At 39.9% G+C, this 21,051-nt stretch overlaps 1 protein-coding gene across 2 annotated transcripts in view; it reads left to right on the top strand.

Annotated features, from left to right (window-relative positions):
- The window catches only part of LOC111872113 (ethanolaminephosphotransferase 1), a 72,645-nt gene that overhangs the window by 7,976 nt on the left and 43,618 nt on the right, over positions 1 to 21,051 (top strand). The window contains exons 2-3 of one of the 2 annotated variants that reach the window (XM_023865687.2): positions 2,739 to 2,802; positions 12,084 to 12,276. In XM_023865687.2, the coding sequence (XP_023721455.1) occupies positions 2,773 to 2,802; positions 12,084 to 12,276 (223 nt within the window). In that variant the 5' untranslated portion in view covers positions 2,739 to 2,772. Of the gene's footprint in view, positions 1 to 2,733; positions 2,803 to 12,083; positions 12,277 to 21,051 lie in introns of both variants that reach the window. The other variant, XM_023865686.2, reaches the window with a different exon arrangement.

Raw genomic sequence — 21,051 nt, 5'->3', positions numbered from 1 at the left:
GATGGGGGACAACAAAGAATTGTGGCCACAGACAGTAAAAGTGACAGTAGCTCCAACGATAATGCGGGTAATAACATTGCGTGTAGTAACATTGTGGGGACAGCAAAAAATCTAAAAAAAAAATCTGAACCCTGATTCAGAATTGAAATACAAAGCATTTCTGATGAATGTGGCAAAGGCCTGGGCTACAGTCCAGATGGTGGCGGCAGAACCAGGATCACACAAAGACTTAGTACAACCGGGCCCATCAACTCCCACCCCACAAAAGCCTCATGTGGACCCCCCAGGGCGACTCTTTGAGTGGTATGCGGAAAAATACCCTCATGAAAATTGTGAAGAGTGAACATTCCAAGGGGAAGAATACTTCTAGGCAATGCCGTGTTTGCACAGTTCACAAAAAAAGGAGTATGTCTACATTTGCAAGTTCTGTGTAATGCCACTTCACAAAGGGGAACTTTTCCAGAAATATCACACCCTCAAGCACTTCTAGGAGCATTGGTAAGTGTTCTCCAAAAATTTTAGTTCAAAAAATTAATTAGGAGATTTTATATTAATTTTTAAATTGAACAGTGCACAAGTTAGGGTAGCATGTTTAAAAATGCCGGTCCCCCAGGGTGATTTAAATATTTAAATCACCGGTCCGCGAAGTACTGGAGACATCAATGGTAATAACTTTCTAAACAGGCTGTTATCACAGATGTGACAAACATTACTCGTCAAGAAGGTGATTCCTATCCCAGCTGCCTAGCAGGAATAAAATAAGAGCAGTTGAGAAGTCATCAGTTCAGTTCAGAAGTGAAGAGAGAACTTGGAAGTGAAGTCAGAGAGAACACAGAAAGAGTATGAACTGTTAAAATTGAGTGTGATTTTAATAATGATTTCAAATAAACCTAATCGTCAAATCTAGAATAAACAATTATTAGTCACGCATCACTGAACATGTGACAGTATGTAATTAGAAGAAAAATCGATTTATGTTGATGGTAGCTTCATAATTTGAACACTTTCTGAAATACAATCAGAACACTGAAGTCAAGGAGAATGATATGGGCAGGGCATATATCACACATGGGGAGAAGCGAACTGCATGTAGAATTGGGTGGAAAAGCCAGAAGGAAAGAAACCACTAGGAAGACCAACACCATGTTTGGAGGATAATATAGAAATGAGATAGGGTGGTATGGACTGGATTTATGAGGCTCAAAGTGAGGACCAGTGACAAACTGATGTGAATATGGTACCGAACCAATGGCTTCCATAAAATATTGGGAAATTCTTGAGCAGTTGAGCAGCTGGAGTTAGTTATACTTAGATGATGATTTTGCATCGTACTTTAAAATAGTATATACATTTTCGTATTATGAGAGGGGATGGGTTTCCCCGTGCACTTAGACCATTTATTGGTCCATTGTGTGTCCCCCTTTTAAAATCTGCTGTCGCCATACCCTACCAGTAACGGCGCGTGCCATCAGCCCCCGTAGAGCCAACAAGGTCGGCCCCCGGTACCTTGATGCTTCCCCCATCCACCAGAGGCATTAGAGACTACTTGGGCGGGAAAGGGCCTGTAATTTAGCTCAGAGGTCTCCTAGAGACATGAGGTTCTTTTACGTTCCATAAATCTACTACACGGGACACACGGCTTAAAGTCCCTCCCAGAGGACTTGTTCCCTGAATTTTTCCGCCCTTAAAAATTCCACGACCTCCGCTGGGTTTGAACCTGCGTACCTTGAGTCATGAGGTGGGAACGTTACCCCTAGACTACGGAGGCCGCTTCACTATATGCATTGTGTGTGCATAAAATGTTTTGTGCAGCATTCATCTGCTTTTATGTTATAATGCAATAGGGAATTTCTGAAAGTAATAATTTGCTATTAACAAATAAGCAGGAGATGAGATTTTATCAGTCTAGTCGTACAGTACAAGGATAGATCAGAAAGTATCAAGAGTATACCCATTATAATTAATACAGAACCAGTAATGATAAGAAACTTGCAGTTTCATCATTTTTTAAGACCTGTAGCTTTTCAGTACACTTGGTACAGGGTAGCACAATCGCATATATTCCATTAGAAAAAAATATTTTCACCCAGGTGGTGGGTCACATACACACCACTTCCGTGAAGTCATGGTTGCTTGCAAAAAAGTGGGCTCTTAAAGCACCTTTGAGACATCCAGATGGATGAAAATCCTACAGAGCAAGGTCAAGTTTATATGATGCGTGTTCTGAGATCTTGGAGTGTAGCTGCTTCAGTGCTTCAGCAGTATGGGGACAGGAATTGTCATGCAGCAGTGCCACACCTTGTGACAATACAGTAAGTCTTTGTTTAATGTCTTGGTTACAGTCTTGTAAACCACAATATTATGTGATGGCGGCATTAAGCAGTGCAGTTCTTACTTGTACAGTGAAAAACTTAAGAAAAATTATTGCTAGAATTGTAATTGAAAAAATGTATGCAATATGTGTGTGTGTGTGTGTGTGTGAGAGAGAGAGAGAGAGAGCGTAACTTTTCTGATTACTGTTACCCACTGTGGGCGTAAGAGAGAACAACCAGGTATGTGAAAGTTATCCTTACCCTTGTCTGTCTGTACAGTAGCCTTGGCTGTTAAAGCAGTGTGCAAGTACTGTGGAAATGCTTTGTAAACAGGATTTGAATCATTTCCAGTTGTAGCTTGGTTAATGACATATTTATTTTTATATTTTGTATTATGAGCTTTCTTTGTTTTATATTTCAGTACAGCTCCTTGGATACTAGCCCACTGAGTATATATGTGATGCATCCCTTCTGGAACCATGTTGTTGAAGTAAGTTTCATGTCATTTATGTTGTCCAACAGATGATTTCTAGAATGTTTTAACTTGAAACATAAGTAACATTTGAAACTGATGGAATTATGCTACAAAATATATATACACACACACACACACACACACAGAACCTTTCTCTGTGGGCTGAATCCAGTTTCCCTGACTATTAAAAAATATTCAAGCATTAGCTAAACGTGCTTTTGACTTTACATGGCAGAAGTTCAAATGTCATAGTGATAAAAGCCCTACAGATTTTCTGTTATGGGCATTTAATTTTTTATACAGGCTGTATGGAATCTGAAATATTATCCAAAGTAGGAATGAAGAAATTATTAAATAAACACCATTTTTAAGCAAATGAAACAAATTATGTAGTGTCTCAAAAAATTCCATTAATATCTTAATTACATGAATATGTACTAAAAGTCTGGAAGTTTCTGAATTTATTTTACTTACATTTCGGTTGGAGGCTTCAGGTCTGCATAGGCAGGTTGCATCACGACAGTTTTACAGCTGTATTATGGTGTGATAATCGAAGAAACAGTTTTTGTCTACATATAAACCCACCTCATGTTTCTGACACTTTACGCTGATACTGCTGCTTATCCTGTAAACTGAATGTATATGGCACTGCAGTCAGTTGGATGGCACAGACCAGTGCTTATTGCCGCTGACGTCCAGTCTGGTGACTTTACTGACCACATATGTTAGCCTACCTAAAGGTTTCTGTTCATATGGCTCTTGTCCAGCATGTGCCACCATAATCCTCACTAGTGCAAGTCAGAATTCTCTGTGAGATTTTCTCTCCACCATGTGAAGAAGGAAGAATATATCTGAAGTTTCTTCATCCATTTTCATGTGCAACAGCTGATTGAGTAGCTGTTGGCTGTCCTGTCTCTTTTATCCACATAACCTACATAACAATTATGATCATACAGTGTGTGGCTTTATAGCATTTCCTTTTTTCATTACAGGAGTTACCTTCTGCTGGTGAATTGTGAATATTGGTCAACATGTCAATGTCTCTTTTGTCCCCTCCACACCACTGCTTTCAGTTCGCACTTCAGTGTAACCTCGTTTCATTTTCATTTACTTGTGTACAAGGTCCTGTGGTATGCCCTTCTTTTTTGGTCCCACAGTCCCAGCAGCAGTTTATATTTCTTCGTCAGGTCATCAAATAATGCAGAATAGAAGAAATTTTCCATGTACAATTTGTGACCTCATCCTGCCTCCTGAATAAGCTCTATCACTGTAGCATGTGCCGTTGTCAAGTCTTGTACCTTATGCTGTTTATCCTCCCCAAGAACACTTTCAGGTGTATGTGTAGCCCCTGGAATCACATAATTTGTAAGTTTGCATGCCCAAATGCCTGTTTTTTTAACTGCTCTTTTTTATTTAAGAGAACAGTAACTTCTTATACTGTCAGACATTTGGAAGGGTCGTAATATGGTGAAAATGCCTTATCCAGATTTTCAAATGCATCTCATATTTTCCACAGTCATAATTTTCATCCATCTTGCCAATTTCATTTGTGGGATAACGTATGTTGTTCACAAGTTTGCTCGCCCTGAAAAGGGCCGTTTGTTCCACCGTGCATGCGCTAGTGGAGTTTGCTGCTTCGTAGCAGACCAGGTCTTCTTTATGACCGTTCAGCTGGTCTGGCTGGCCAGTGATGCGGTGCTGTGTGTGCCGGTAGGAACAGCTGCCTATGGCGCGGGAGCTGACTGAGCCTGTTGTCTCGGCGCGGTTGCTAGAGAGTTATGGCAGCTGCTGCTTCATGACAGTGTTGATCGGTGGACTGGAGAAGAACTGATGATAGCGAGTTTTGAGCTCCGTCTTTAATACCATGCTTGCTGGGTGGAGCTAAAGTTGCAGTTGTGATTATAAGCACTGATTAGCCAGCACATGCCATGATCTACAGGTGGGCCAGGCAGCGAGTGCTGTATAAATACGACCGCTGGTCGCAGTGTGACATTGACTTGGCTTGAGCAGAAGTTGAATGCTGTGTTAGACCGACAAAGCTGCGTGTTAGAATGTGGAAGGTTCCAATACATTCATGCTGTGTGAGAACTGTAAGAAACAAAGAATGTATAGTAATCTATCTAGTTTTATCATGTTGCTGTAGAAATGATTGTAAAACTGATCCATTTTTGTCCAGTAGTATGTCAGTTTTGTGTTTGAGAACAGGGTGTTGAGGAGAATATTTGGACCAAAGATGAAGTGATAGGAGGTTGGAGAAAACTGCATAATGAGGAGCTTCATAACTTGTACTCTTCTCCAAGTATAATTAGAATGATCAAGTCAAGGAGGATGACGTGGGCATGACATGTAGCACAAATGGGGGAGAAGGGGAATGCATATAGGATATTGGTGGGAAACCCAGAAGGAAAGAGACCTCTGGGAAGACCAAGGCATAGGTGGGTGGACAATATTAAAATGGATCTTAGAGAGATAGGATGGGATGGTATGGATTGGATTGATCTGGCTTAGGATAAGGACCAGTGGAGGGCTCTTGTGAACATGGTAATGAACCTTCGAGTTCCATAAAATGTTGGGAAATTCCTGAGTAGCTGCAGATTTAGCTTCTCCTCAAGAAGGGCTCAGCTCCATAAGTAAGTAAGTAAATCTGTCAGTTTGCCATGTAAGCAATGTTTCCTTGTATTGTTAAAAGCATGAAGAGAAATATTTCATATTCAGTCATGTCAGATACTGGAGAAGGCCTATCATCAGGTGTGTCTAGGCAATGGTGATAATGTGATAAGTTCTGTGAAATGCAACAATGCAGTGCTAAGTTTCACGGCGCTGCTGTCATTTATAGGTGGAACTTTGTTTTTCTATCCTCTGGGATCCCCTGCATGGTCATGTACTCTGCACTTCCCATGGGTCACATAGTAATGTCCACTGTGAACTTCCTTTCTGTTTTGGTGTCCGTTGATCTGGTTTATTCTGTTCGTCTTCTTCCGAGATATCCAGTGGACCAGGTCTGTGTGGTGTCTCAGTAGTAGTATTGACACTGGAACACTGCATAGCCAGTCTGTGAGGGTCCTTGCTCCTGTTACAACCAGTTGGCTCAAGTTGTTGTTAAATTTCTTCATCATCCACAGTTCTGTTGTTATTGTCAGGTATCTCACTATCACTGCGCAATGTAACTTCAGGTATCTGATTAGGCTGTACAAACTTAGCTGCCTTTTTTGGAGGGTCTGTCAACTTGGTTGTGAATTACTGTCATATCCCACAGCCCAAATGTTTGGTTCCTTCCAAACTGTGAGGTGATGTCCAATAAATCCAAGAGGAAACTTTGTATTTTCCTGTTAACCGTTTTTTAAGTTCTATTCTCTGTTGCTAATGTTCCACAGCTGGGTTCATGCCATTAAGGAGTGAATGCTCAAAACAACACTTCAGACAAAGTAATATAATGACTCATTAGAATATGAATGTAAAGTACCCTTCATGATCAGAAGTTTGGCATGTGGTGTGCCATTACTGCAATATGAATAGTAGGACCTGTATTTTTTTAACAGACTGTCAATTCAGAGCAGTACATCAGAGTGACATTCTTTGGCTCTTTTTTGATAGCATTGCAGAAGGCAAAAAGACTTGCCGTTATATTGTTGAAGTTGGTGCTACATCACACACTGCTAATTATTACGTTAATGTTATAAATAAGGTGTTTGAAACAGACTGGTGAGTCACAGAATGTGGCCTACAAGGTCTCCAAATTTAAATCCCTGTGATTTTTATCTATGGGGAGACTTAAAGAACAGTGTATTCAAGTAATCATCTGACACAAGATTAATGTAAGCACATTTGTGGAACAGCTACATCCATTAAGGTCAGAGAATTCAGACTTGTTTGAAGCAGTCCTTCAAGAGACTTGAAGTTTGTTTAAGCCTTTTCCTATATATTGTTTTCTCATCATTTTCTTACAAATAATACAATTTAAATTTTAAAAAATGGAAATGAAACAACAAAAATACCGTTTCAGAGTACATTGAATGAAGTCTAATGACACAGTAAAATGAAATGATTATTTCTTGATGTGGATTAAAGTCGAATATTGCAATATACAGTAATGGATACTTGTTTGATGCCAGTCGGATATTACAGCAGCAGGGTTAAGAGCAGAAAGGAAAAAATCGAGCATCTACTATGATTGTGAGTAATTTATATACAATTTATATACTTAAAGAAATGCATATCTGTGTTTATGATGCTTGCATAGTAGCCGCAACTCTACTCCTTTCTCTTGGAAGGTGACAGCTAAGGTTCTGGCTGACAGACCAGTGGTAGGAGAGTCAGGAGATGATTCAGTCAAATATTAACACTTATATGGAACTGGATATGAATGCAGTTTTGTTATGCAAACAGTGCTTCATACAGTCTCTGCCATGGCAGATTGATATGCCTCCATTCTTGCCACAACCTTCCTCCTTTTCCGAAACATTTTTGTTATACATACGGTGCTTTCTACAGTCTACTGTGGTGGACTGATGCATCTCCATCCAGGCAACAGCCTTCTGCATTTCCACTGACTCAGCTTTATTGCCAGTGGGCAAGTTTATTTGGGATTCACACCTTATAACAGAAAACTCCACATTGGTTTTACCTTTTTTGTTGACCCTCTGTGTTCTCTCTACCTTATTGAAGTTCTGAAACATGATCGATAGATTGTTTTCTGTAGTGCTCAGTAAGAAGGTCTTAAGTCAGATTTGTCACTTCCATATATGCATTATATACTTAAATATACAGGGTGTCCCAGGAGGAATGTGCCAGACTTCGGGAGGGTGTTCCTTATGTTAAAGTATGCCGATATAATCCAAAACACCTATGTCCAAAGTTTAATGGTTACGCAGATAATGGCCCCAGAAAAGTGTGGTCTTCTGGCGGGTCCATGCATTGTACCTGTCAGCTGGCAAGTCTTATCTATGTTTGTCCTTGAGTGTGTTGATTCACACTAGCTGTAAGCTTATGTGCTCCCTTCAGGATAAGTTGCGGCCGCGTTTTGAATGGGTAGTAGGTTAATTGTGTGGAGTTGCTGAAATGCCTTTTGTGTTTTCAAACTTGGAATATTGTGATATGCATTTTGTGTGTGGATTTTGCGGTGGCAGTGCACGTGCTGCTGTTGAAGAATACCAAAGGCGTTTTCCCCATCGAAGGATTACATGTTGAAGTGTATTTACGCGAATTCACCAGACATTGCGTGATACTGGTTCTCTTCCGAGTGTTTCTGTGCACTCTGAAAGGGAGGATATATGAATGATAGACACACGAGGGAATGTTCTTGAGATGGTTCAGAGAAGTCTGCGTCTGTCCACTTGTAGAATTGCCTCTCACATCGCCGGATCATGCATTCAGGTGTGCCAACTTTACATGATGAAGAGTTGTATCTTTACCATGATCAAAGGGTACAACGTCTGGAACCAGGCGACCATGCTTAGCATATGGATTTGTGCCACTGGATAAAAGCTCATTCCGAACTGTTAAGCATCACTTTATTCAGTGATGAGTAGGGACCGGATTTTTATGCCCTAATAATCCCTTAAATATGTATGCATTTATGCATGAAAAACTTCCAAAATATGCTCATAAAAATTTATACCAAATATTAAAATTGATTTTTCGTTATTTTAAGACCAACAAATCAATATTTAAGTTCACTATATGTAATCACTGAATGATTCACTTGCAATAAAAAGCTATACTTAAATACAAATCATGCAACAGAGCCAACATATTTCATTACAAATTTAAAAAACCAATGGTACTCATATTTAGCTCTCCAAGCTGTTAACTTCTCTTCTGTTGCAGTTCACAGTTACTAAATATTTTAGGTTTTTCATAGTTAATCTCCTCCTATTGTCTCGTAAGATGCCCTTATAGCGGGAAAAACTTCTTTCCACTTCACAGGAACTTAGGGGCGCATGTACAAAAGCTGCTATTTGCTCCACTGTTAGTGATTTTTACTTGGCAGTTCAGTACGTTTACCAGCTAAAATTTCTTCAATTTCACAAATTTGTTCATATCCTGGATTTTTTGAAAGAATGCTGTGTACTTTTTCCTTTACTACTTCACCAACACTTCCAGGAACCAAATTCAATTTGGAAGCAGTGGTTTTGAACACACTTAACGACTGATACAAAGTAGTATTGCTATTGCCTGCCTCCAGTGAGGAAATGGCGGATGGAAGATGAGAAAAGTGAGCAGATATATAGGAAAGATTAGTTTCTAGTTCTGCGTTTCTTTAGTACATCTTGCGCAATTTGAATTGATGCTGCACTTTTGGGATCAAATGTATTCACAACATTCCTAACTGTTTCTAAATGTTCGGTATAACTCGCTGCACACAGCCACGTACCCCAGCGCGTTAAAATTGGTTCTGGCGGAAGTGGAACGCTCGGTGCTACTGCTTCAAAGGCTTCTTTTCTGTGTGGCGCTTTAACAAATACCTTCTTCACAGAAGACACCAATTTGTCGACAAGCGGAAAATTTGCATGAATTGTTTCTGCAACACGGTGCAACCCATGGGCAAGGCAAGTCAAATGTGTCATATTTGGAAATATAACTTTAAGAGCAGTACCGGCTTTCATCATATAACTTGTGGCATTAGTCACAAAGAGCAATATGCACTCATACTGAATGCCATTCAGCCATAGTAAATTCATAGAATTGATAGAAAATTCGGAAAAATTTGTGGTTTCAAATTGCTCTACCGCAAGAATATATGGGATAGATTGTTCATTCTTATTAAGGGATCCAACTATACAATTTGCAATAAACCATTCCTCATAATCTTGTGTTTTGTTGATTGATACGCACACTAAAGTATCTTGAATCTTATCTCTAATGCTTTCAGTTGCAAGATCGTAAAACTGCTTCATGTAATTTTTGCACACAGTAGATTCATCCGGCACTTTGCACTGTTATACTTCTCTGTGAAGTTTCCACAGCGGAATATCTACTGCTAAAAAGGCTTCGCATAAATCAAAGGAAAACTGTGAAAAACTATTATTAGAAAGTTCACTAAGCAATTTTTGAACAGGAGCAGTTTTCGTGGATTTAATTTTAATATTCTCTTTGTGTATATTAGTGTCCAAATGCTGAAGCACTTGAAAGCTTTTTTCACAACCGTTTTCTCACATGCTCGGCAATAAAGAATTTCGTTATCCGTACTTATCATATCTCCTTTGAAATCCCGCTGATATAGCCTTAATTTAGTGTTCTGACTTACTTTCACTTTCGGCATGACTACAGAAAGCTAAACAAACTTAACTACAAACTAGTCACCACTAATGTGAATGGCCCCCAGCTTCAAATGAAGAAGCGTAACGAACCTCATGGAGACTTCGGAAATAAATAAGTGAAGTCCCTTATCGGTTGAATAGTATTACGTTGATAGTGGTTACATGTGAATGCTTCCGACTAATCTCTTTGCGACCACTTTGGTCATACGTGGATGAGGCGAGTTACGACTAAAGGGATCAGGGAAGTCCCGTCCTGGGTATTGAATCAGAAACATGAATCATGATGAAATGTTGAGTCAGATATGCAAAATATTCTAATACGGGAAAGAAAAATTGTATGCACATAACCATGATTGAAAATTTGAACATAAAATTAAAAAATATATATGATAAATATTTTAAAAAGGAAATATGCAGTATAAATATAGATCTTCGAAAATATGATGCTTATTCATAAAACAGGCAAAATATGCATTTATATGCACCATCAAACCATGTCCAAAATTTAAGAAATGAAGTAATTCATACATATATCCAAACGAGCATACTTTCTGGTTGCAAGAAAGAAATATGCATTTGCATTAAAATCCGGTCCCTAGTGATGAGGCGTCTTTTACCCGGGACTGTGTAAATAATTTACGAAATGTGCATACGTGGTCCCATAATAATCCACATGAGATAATGGTAACGAAATTCCAAAAGAGATTTTCTGTGATCGTATGTTTAGTACAGTTATGTAGTTGGCTTATACCAGAATGCACAGTCAGTCATGTTACGTCAGCACTTGCCATTCATGTGTCATGTACAGTCCTTGGACAACTATGACATGGTGTGCGAGTATTTTTGTAGTTCAATTTAATGGCTTCATGTCACCCACAAGTTAGTTTGATGTTACGTACATTATTAACGGAAACCACATATTCCTGCCAGTTTTAATATGTATTTGCTAATTAGCAAGTGTGTAACACCTGTCAAAGTTTCACACTTCTCTGGCCATTTACTCCATAACCATTCAACTTTGGACATAGGTATTTTGGGTTATATCGGCATACTTTAACATAAGGAACACCCTCCCGAAGTCTGGCACATTCCTCCTGGGATACCCTGTATAAAAAAATAAACTCCATGGTTTTAGTCTGCAAGCAAACTATACCAACCTGGTGACCACTGATTGCTGGCAAAATTAGTGCCAACTTTAGCGGATAGGAGGGTGTTTCGTGGTCAGCGCAATGAATCCCCATGGCCGTTAATTTCGGTTTTCTAGACCGGAGCCACTACTTTTTCATTCAAGTAGCTCCTCAATTATCCTCATGAGGCTGGCTGAGTGGACCCCATTCCAGACCCACTACTTCTCAGAGAATCTGGTAGCCCCCGGAATTGAACCCAGACCTCTGGAACTCTGACCACTAGACCACAGAGGTGGTATACTTAAATATATACCAGTGAAATTTACAAGCAGGTTATTGAGCAAAGTGACCCAAGTTGTAGCACTTCTGATTTGTTTCTTTCATGTACCTGATTTGAATCTTGGTTGGTACACTGACTGATGCAGGCTTTTCATAGTTTTCCTCAGCTTTCTGATCGTATTTATGGATGGTACTTCATATAAAGCGACGACAGTTCCTTCCACATCCTTGCCAATTCATCATTCACAAATCATGCTACCATTTAGTACTATATAGGCTGAACAACTATTGACAGCACATGTAATGAACCGTAAATAAACGAAACCACAAACATGGTATCTAGGCCTTAATTCATATATAATGGTGTCTGATTGCTCACCTTTCTTGTGGTTTTATACATGAACCCTTCTTACTGAGCAGCAAAGATATCTCTGTTTATGTTTCAGTATGACTGATTTTAATCATTTCACCTATTGTACAGATGTTTACAGCTGTATAACTGTTGAAACATTTAAAATGTTTACTGGAGAGTTTGTAGAACATGATCGTGTTGGGGTGAGGCTAATTGGCTGATACAAATGTTTCCATAAGTGTAGTTTTAAAATGTAATGCTTGGTGTTCTGTCTTTCAGTGGTGCCCAAAATGGATTGCACCAAATCTCTTGACATTCGCTGGGTTCCTGTTTACAGTCCTCAATTTCCTGTTGCTTTCATACTATGACTATAACTTCTATGCATCAAGTGATGAACATCCAGAGTTTCCAGCAGTCCCTCAATGGGTGTGGGCTGTGGCAGCCCTTAATATATTTTTAGCATATACGTTAGGTAAGTCATGACATGAATTCTTTTAGAGAATATCGTATTTAACAGTGCTGTCAGTAGCGCAAGTTATGGTACAGTGATTGGTGAATGATGAATTGTAATGGATATGAAGGGACATAAACATGGCTTAATTGATGACTTTGTTTTAGAATTTTCCTTGAGGGTCTGAGGAAAAACAGAAAAATGTCATTCAGGAGTGTCATTTTACCAGCTGAGATTCATGCTGGCACCTTCCCCATACAAGTCAGAAATGTTACCGTTTGAGCCAACTTGCTTGGTTGAACAAATGTTGCTTCCAAAGATCTGTGTATAAGATGGTATTGTTTCGGAGAATTGAAATAAGAGATCTGTTAGACTTTTACCAAGCTGCTATAAAGTAACTGACTAATAACAATGGTTTACTAGCTGTTAAGTTACTGAATGTCAGTAAAATTAGTGGAAAGCATGCAAACAAACAAGAATGAGAAACAGAGATATTGGGTTTTCGGACTTTATCTGTCGTCCTGGTTTTAACACTTTGCGGACCACGCACCCTTTAAAAGGTTTTTCTNAGACGCGTAGTAATGGATTGTCATTCAGACAGCGACAGCGATGGGGGACAACAAAGAATTGTGGCCACAGACAGTAAAAGTGACAGTAGCTCCGACGATAATGCGGGTAATAACATTGCGTGTAGTAACATTGTGGGGACAGCAAAAAATCTAAACCCTGATTCAAAATTGAAATACAAAGCATTTCTGATGAATGTGGCAAAGGCCTGGGCTACAGTCCAGATGGTGGCGGCAGAACCAGGATCACACAAAGACTTAGTACAACCAGGCCCATCAACTCCCACCCCACAAAAGCCTCATGTGGACCCCCCAGGGCGACTCTTGAGTTGTATGCGGAAAAATACCATCGTGAAAATTGTGAAGAGTGAACATTCCAAGGGGAAGAATACTTCTAGGCAATGCCGTGTTTGCACAGTTCACAAAAAAAGGAGTATGTCTACATTTGCAAGTTCTGTGTAATGCCACTTCACAAAGGGGAACGTTTTCAGAAATATCACACCCTCAAGCACTTCTAGGAGCATTGGTGTTCTCCAAAAATTTTAGTTCAAAAAATTAATTAGGAGATTTTATATTAATTTTTAAATTGAACAGTGCACAAATTAGGGTAGTATGTTTAAAAATGCTGGTCCCCAGGGTGATTTAAGTATTTAAATCACTGGTCCACGAAGTGTTAAGATAACTAAGAAAAACACGACGTTTCGGAAACTGGATCTGTTTCCGTCCTCAGGCGAGGGAAAACACCTATTCTGTTGGATCCCTTAGAAAGAGCTTTTCATTTTCTTTGGCAAAATATCTAGTTCTGCAGCTACTGCAGCTAATTCACTGCCTGAAATACTGTCACTTTGTATTTCCTTCATTGAAATGGGGCAGAATTTCACCTGACTTCTCAAGAAATAAATCCAAACGTGGTGTACTGGATCATTAAACGTTGTCCTCAGCATCGTCAGGCATTTTTGTTGGGAAAGAAAATGTGACTTCACTACTAGAAACCTGGAAATAACTGTGGTTTTTACCAGTTGAAGTGAGAGCCACCTGTTTTTTACACTTCCAAGGATCTGTTTATATTCAGTGTCAATGAAGTCACAAAATTCCTTCAGTTCCTCCACTTGTAGTATGTGAAAATACTGGAATATTTTATTCACTATGGCCTTGACATCAATTGATATAATGTCAGCAGTTGTCTGATGTGCATTGTGCTATATCTATAATACATTAACTGTTTTGTCATTAAGGTCTGAAATTCAGTCGCTTTAGTTTGAAGTCTCTTCTCTGGAGTAAACATTGAACAAAAACAGGCACCAACTTCAAATTTGTTGTGATTTGATATATCAGTCATAACAGTTCTTCTTAAATGTGTTGCATGATGAAAGGGGCCAAGACATTTACTACAGTGGATTTACATTTTGTTTGACACCATGAAAACTTTTCCTCATGCAGTCTTATCACTCAGGATCTACTATCCATGAACTGAAAGGAATTGTGCTTTTGTCTGCCCTAAAGAAGGAGGCATCAGGTTCCACCAAAACATGTGTGTTGTCATTTCCTCATTAAAATCCAAGCATTCATTTTCTTCATTACTGAAAATATATGAGGAGTATCCACAATATACGTTCCATTTGCAAATATTGCCAGTGTAGCGCTGCAGTCACTATGGTGCGCATGTGTGCATAGTTTATTGGTCCTTGTGGAAGACACAGACGCCATTTGCAGACAATCAAACCACGTTTACACATCTTCCTGTGTGTTTTCAATGTTCAGGAAAATCGAGAAGTCCACTGCATGTGAAATGTGGTCTGTAATCCATTTTTTGAATTTAAGAAACATGAAACCGGCTGACATTCATCATCAACTTTATGAGGTGTGTGGAGAAGATGCCATGAGTGATACAGTGGTAAGGAGATGGGCGAGACACTTTAATGAACGGCGTGAAAATGTGCATGATAATCTGCGGAGCGGCCAACCATCTGTGGTAAATGAAGATTTGTTGGGTGCAGTGGAAGAGAAGATTCAAGGGAGCAGGCAATTCACCATTTCATCATCTTCCCTGCATTTTCTACCAATTTCACGGTCACTTCATTTTTGGAAATTGTGTTCCCGTTGTGTGCCGAAGATGCTTACGGATGTCACAGAATGAAACGGCAAGCCAGTGCATTGGCCTTTCTGACATGATACATTGAGCAAGACGATCACTTCTTGAGCCACATAGTCACAGGGGATGAGACATGGGTGTCATACATAACCCCTGAATCGAAGCAGCTGTCCAAGGAATGGAGGCACAGATCATATCCAATAAAGAAAAAATTCAAAAAGACCATTTCAACCTGCAAATTCATGTGTACAGTTTTTTGGGAAAGAAAAGCATTCTGCTTGTGGAATTTTTGCCTCAATGCTCAACAATCAGTGCAGGTATCTATTGCGACACATTTAAGAAACTACATCATGCAATCCAGAACAAGCGATGTGGCATGCTTAGTTAGGGTGATGTGATGCTTCATGACAATGCCAACCAACACACTGCCGCTGCAACGCAAAATCTCATTGCAACATTTGGCTGGGTACAATTTTATCATCCCCCCTACAGCCCAGACTTACTGCCAAGTGATTTCCGTGTGGTCCTGTATCTGAAAACTTTCCTTGGTGGCCAGCGGTTCTACGATGACAGCGAGATCAAAGATGCCATTAACACATGGTTTGCATCTCAGGCAGCATCATTTACAATGCAGGAATATGAAAACTTGTGACCCCTATGAGAAGTGCCTCAACAGTAGTGGAACTTGTGTCAAAAAGTAGCGTACAATATGTACATCAAATGACAATATAAATGGTTTGGAAATATTTTTTGCTTCCTGCCTCATCATTACTTTTCTTTGCTGTTTTACATATCTCTACTAAAATATTAGGAGCCATGAAGCATTATAAAATGTTTCATGCTGTTGTTTGTCTAGTGCCACCAGACATGGTCTATGCTGACCTGGCTTCATGCTGCCTAGAAGGTGTACAATTCATTTCTGAGTCGGGGGTATCCATATGGCAGATTCTGTTACCCCCAATAACAGGTTGATCATGAGAATCATGGGGCCTGCAACCAGACAACATGGGGAGCTGGTGTTCTTCATGTTCCCACAGCTTTATCTTTGGTAGAAGGAAAGGTTTAGATCACTGATCAGTAGGAACTATATACACATTTATGATATTGTACTGGTAGACCACAGTGGAAACACGACGACAACCTGATAACAGCCACAAAATAGCTGGGAAAAAAATGAAATTTAACAGCTAGCATGAAGTAAAATCAGGACATGCACAAGAGAAGCACGAGAAACAAATACAGTGCAGTGGTCTCACTCAAAGATAGAATTCACCTGATGATGGCCCAATGAGGCCGAAACATGTTGTGAATGTAAATTAGTAAAAATGCATGTAAAACCAAGACAGCTTGAGTGTGGACATTCACTTTTAATGTGTAAATTTATGTAGTAACACAACAACATAACGGTCAAAGTCAACATTACATTAGCTACATGTTTCGGCTTTTAAAATCACCAAGAATCACCTGGCGCAAGAGAAGCATCAGTAGGAGAAATTGTATCAGGGCCAAGTACGAGGAAAGAATCCGGAGACTCAGAGGAAGAGTGCGGATTCTCCACAAAGGAAGAACGGGAATAAAGAACATAAGCGACAGGTAGCCGCTATGCCAGAAGAAAAATGTTCCAACCAAGAACGCCATCAGAGGGTGTAGATCTGGACAGTGATCGCACCTAGGAGGGAGAAGAACTCGTAAGAATACCTTCTACAAGATTGTGAGCGTGAAGTTCATGAAGCGAATAGTCGGATCTTCTGTCGGCCTATGACAAGCCAAGGATTGGACCTTGCGGAGGGGCCGACCCCCTCCGAAACGGGGGGGGAAAAAAAAAAAGGAAACAGCGCACCAAGGAGAAGCCGGTAACATAGAAGCACCGGCCTCCCCAGCAAGAGTGAATGGGCAATGGATGAATGTGAAATGACGGATCGATGAACGCTGGACCATGGAGCTGCTCGGGACAAGCACCTTGAAGAAGGGGACAGAGATAGCGCCCCGAAGACAAACAACAAAGGAAAAGAAATACCGTTAGGCTGTTCGGGATGAACATCCTTTAGAAGGGAGCAATGTAATGTGCTGTCTTACAACAAACGCGTTTCCTAGGAGATGAAAGGAAATGAATTGTTCGAAGCATTGCATGACAACAAGGTTTATTGTGTAGCAACAGCTGAGGTTATAAAATCAAGAGACCAGTCAAGCCTGTGTGGAGGTGGGGTTGAATACCTCCACCCTGACACTACGAGTCATAGGAGATGACAGAAATGAAAGTCTCAGATCATAGACAGTAAAATATGGTCACGAATCCCAAGGAACTTGGACCAGAGAAAGACTGCGCTGGCAAGGGCCAGCAGCATATTCAGAAGACAGACCCGTCCTCTCATCAGAGAGGGTGCCCCACAAAAACAAGACTGTAACTGTCGAACAGTAATAAATATCTGATCATGAGTCCCAGATGGGACTTGTCGCCAAGACTGACTGACTGACCGTCAGTCGCAATGTGACTTTGACTTTGACTTGAGACCAGTCAGTTGAAATATAGCAGCCGCCAGAGTAACAGTGAAGTTCCAGCATCCATTGGAGTCAGTCAGTCAGTTCTTAGTGTAGCTCTGAGTAGAACAGAAGCCAGCACGCATCCAAAAAAAGGAATAGGAGACTTCACTGAGATTACTGGTGCAAGAAGTAATTATAACAGTGAAGTAGTAGATAATATTTGTACTCATAAGTATGTAAAAGCTGTGTTCAATAAATATTTGCTGAATCTGAAACCTATGTGAAATTGTAAGTTTTGAGGTTTTCGCGGCGATGACTATGAAGAAAGTCATCTTCTGGGCTTAGGCGCCGTGTATTCTTCGTTTTGGCCGACGTTTCGGAGGAACGTATCGCCTCCGTCTTCAGAGCAGTTGAATGGCTTGGAATGCAGAGAGCAGTAGCTGTAGTGATAGGAAGTGAAAGGCGCTGCTTATATACGAGGTAGGCAGGGGGGTGGTTAGGGAGAACGGACCAATAGGAGCAGTGGACAGCGATTAAGGCCATATATGGTGTTGTGTGCTAAGGGGGGGGGGGAACGGCCAGTGAATCCAGGAAACTTGAGGTCAATAGCACTAGGAAGTGCGGTAGACACTTCCTAGTGTCTAGGAAACCGCTCGAGACGAGCAGGTCTTGAGAGGGGAGCTGTTGTAACGGCCGGATGATAGTCGCTGCGAGAAGTAGCCGAAACATGAGATGCTGCAAGAACAGCCTCCAAAGAAAATTAACAGGGATGCACCGTTAGGCTATATGGGATGAACAGCCTTAAGGAGGGAGCAGTGTGACACGTTGCGCAACATGTCACAATATGAAATATTACATGAAGAGTTTTTAACCATATTTTTTTACATAAGTTTCGTTTTATAATAATTTTATAATTCATTGTATTTTTATACCTTGTATTTAATAGTGTAACATAGTTGTCAATTATCCAGTTCTACTGTCACAATGAAATGCAGTTCAATAGTATGTGAATGTGGTAACCAGGTATTTTGCCTGATGATGGCTTTAAATGCCGAAACATGTAGCTAAGCTAATGTTGACCTTGACTGTTATGTTGTTGTGTTACGACGGATTCCGATAAAGAATTGTATAGCTGTAATTTAGTTTTCTGACTTACACTCTTGGCATCACTACTAAAAGCTAAATAAGCTTAACCACAGATTAATCACCACTCCAAATGAAGAAGCGTAGTGAACCTGAAGGAGACTTTGAAAATAAATAAATGAAGTCCATTATCAGTTGAATAGTATTATGTTGCTAGCAGCTACATGTGAATACGCTTCTGACTAATCCCTTCACAGCCACTTTGATGGTATGTGGATGAGGAAAGTTATGAGTAGAGGGATCGTGGAAGTCCTGCCTTGGGGAGTACAGTCCTGGTTATTGCATCAGAAACAAGAATCCAGACTCAACTTGCTATTTGTATGATGAAATGTTGCAAGTAAACTATGCAGCATATCCTAATATAGAAAAGAAAAATGTATGGTATCGTTAAGTTCCCGGACAGTTATTGTTGTAACTGCCTCAGTGAAAGAAGATGAGAAGGGAGGCCAGGGCCACACTTCCACAAGCCTATTGCATCAACCTGCTATGTGACACCATGCTTTGTACACACATTGTTTTACACAAGTGCTTTTTCGACTTTGTGTGTTGTTTTGTCTGTGACGGTTGGCAAAATCAAGTAATGTGTCTGCATCAAGTTTTGGGTGAAGCTCTGTAAATTGAGAACATTCTTTAAGCCAGAGAGTGGTTTTTGAGTGGCATTCACGGTTCAAGGCCTCTCGAGTGTCAGTTGAAGATGACAAATGTTCAGGTTGACCAAGTACCAGCAAAATGACCGGTTCCCACAAATCTGTTTGTATCCAAGCTTGTGAAAAAGTGACATGTTATTTCATGCTGCAGAGCTTCAGTGTTGCAAGGATTATACTTGTAGACTTTTCCCTTCAGGTTTCCCCAAAGATAAAAATCACAAAAACTGAGATCTGGGAGGCCACAGTCCCCTACTCAGTATTCACTCTTCAAACACTTCCCATATTGCGACCATGGTTGCATTAGCCACATGTGCTCTAGCATTGTCTTGCGAACTGACGAGCCAGGATATTTATGATGAAACTTACGGTTACATTTTCTGTAAGTGTTCCTGGCAAAAGTTTCAACAATAAACATGCTGTTCAGTAGTAAACTTCATATCAGTATAATTGTCGACCGCCTATCAACACCACTAACAAAGGCTGACTATTAATGTGACTTACTGCAGTCACAAAATCAGGCCACCTGATGATGCTCGTTTATCAGCGCTAATGACTCAGTTCTGCTATCGACAGTTACGGCAGCAATCTGTGAGGAACGTTGTTCCTGCTCCTCCATGTTGTCAGGTTTCCTCAACCATTGAACGCATTGTACTAGTGCAATCTAGACACAAACTTTCAACTGTTGCAGAGACATTGTAAAGCAGCTGGATAGACTGGTGGACCATGTGTCTAAGAAGAAGTGGAGTTAATCGACTGTAGGCAATGTGGGTTCTGAATTTAATGATAGCCACATGGTGATATGTGTACAATAGATGTGTCATAAATGGATCTTTATTAAAATCTGACAAGGAACCGAAGAGATAACCAGTTTATACTCTTAAATAAAGTGGTCTTCCTTTGAAGCACAGGGTATACTCTTTGTTCCACCTACTTTAATATTTGAAAACTGCATTTTGTGCACAGTGTGCATTTATGTTTTATATGAATAAACAGTGATTATTTTCCTATAGAACTCTTAACCAGTTTCTAATGGAGACAGCATGACGTAGGAACTGAATTTGTAAATATTATTTAGATGAATTCCTTGCTTCAGTGGGTCAAAATTTGGTGAAAATCTGAGAAAGATCTATCATTTAGACCTTTAAATAAAGTTGCTTCTAAAGTGAAGCTTGTATGTGGTATGTAGGGTTTGAGATTCTCAACAGCAGTGGTTATTAAAAGTTCTCTCATGTTGGATATAACACTGTGTAGTCTGTTCAAAGGCACATAACGTTTCAGAGGAACATGTTGCCTCCGTCTTGAGGGTCAGAGAATAAGCCAAGCAAGAAACCGGCATGAAACAGCAAGCAAAGCTCATTCTGAATAATATTCACCACTGCACAGAAATATAAGGTACCATGAAGAAGGTTTATTATTATAGCAGAAAGAGTCATGTCATGGACATGAAAGGAAACATGTATATATCAATATAAGAAAATAATTTCCTAACAGATGTTGTATTTTAGCGTCCTGTTGCACTGATTTTCATCCATGATATGTATACAGTTGCCGTCTTGTAGTGCACTCAATTTCACCTGTTACTTCACGACATGTTTCGGGAACATAGTGCCATCATCAGGTGCCCAAATTACGCTAATCTATTTCATTGCTTGCCTTTATAAAATTATTTAAAAAGTATTTTAAAAGTGCGTATTTGTCAACTATAGTGAATATACACACACTAAAACTTGTTAAGATTATTCATCCTATGTGTCATAATTAAAACTTGTGTGTGGTTCTTCCACTATGGGGGTCATTTTTCTTATATTCTGCATAAACCATGTCTTGTGATGTGTGTTCCCTTCTTAGCTGCGAGTGTTGTAACAGA

The sequence above is a fragment of the Cryptotermes secundus genome, unplaced genomic scaffold, assembly GCF_002891405.2.
Source record: "Cryptotermes secundus unplaced genomic scaffold, Csec_1.0 scaffold417, whole genome shotgun sequence".
Classification (NCBI taxonomy): Eukaryota; Metazoa; Arthropoda; class Insecta; order Blattodea; family Kalotermitidae; genus Cryptotermes; species Cryptotermes secundus.
Note: the sequence above shows the minus strand (reverse complement) of the source record. Positions and strands in the feature narration are given on the sequence as shown.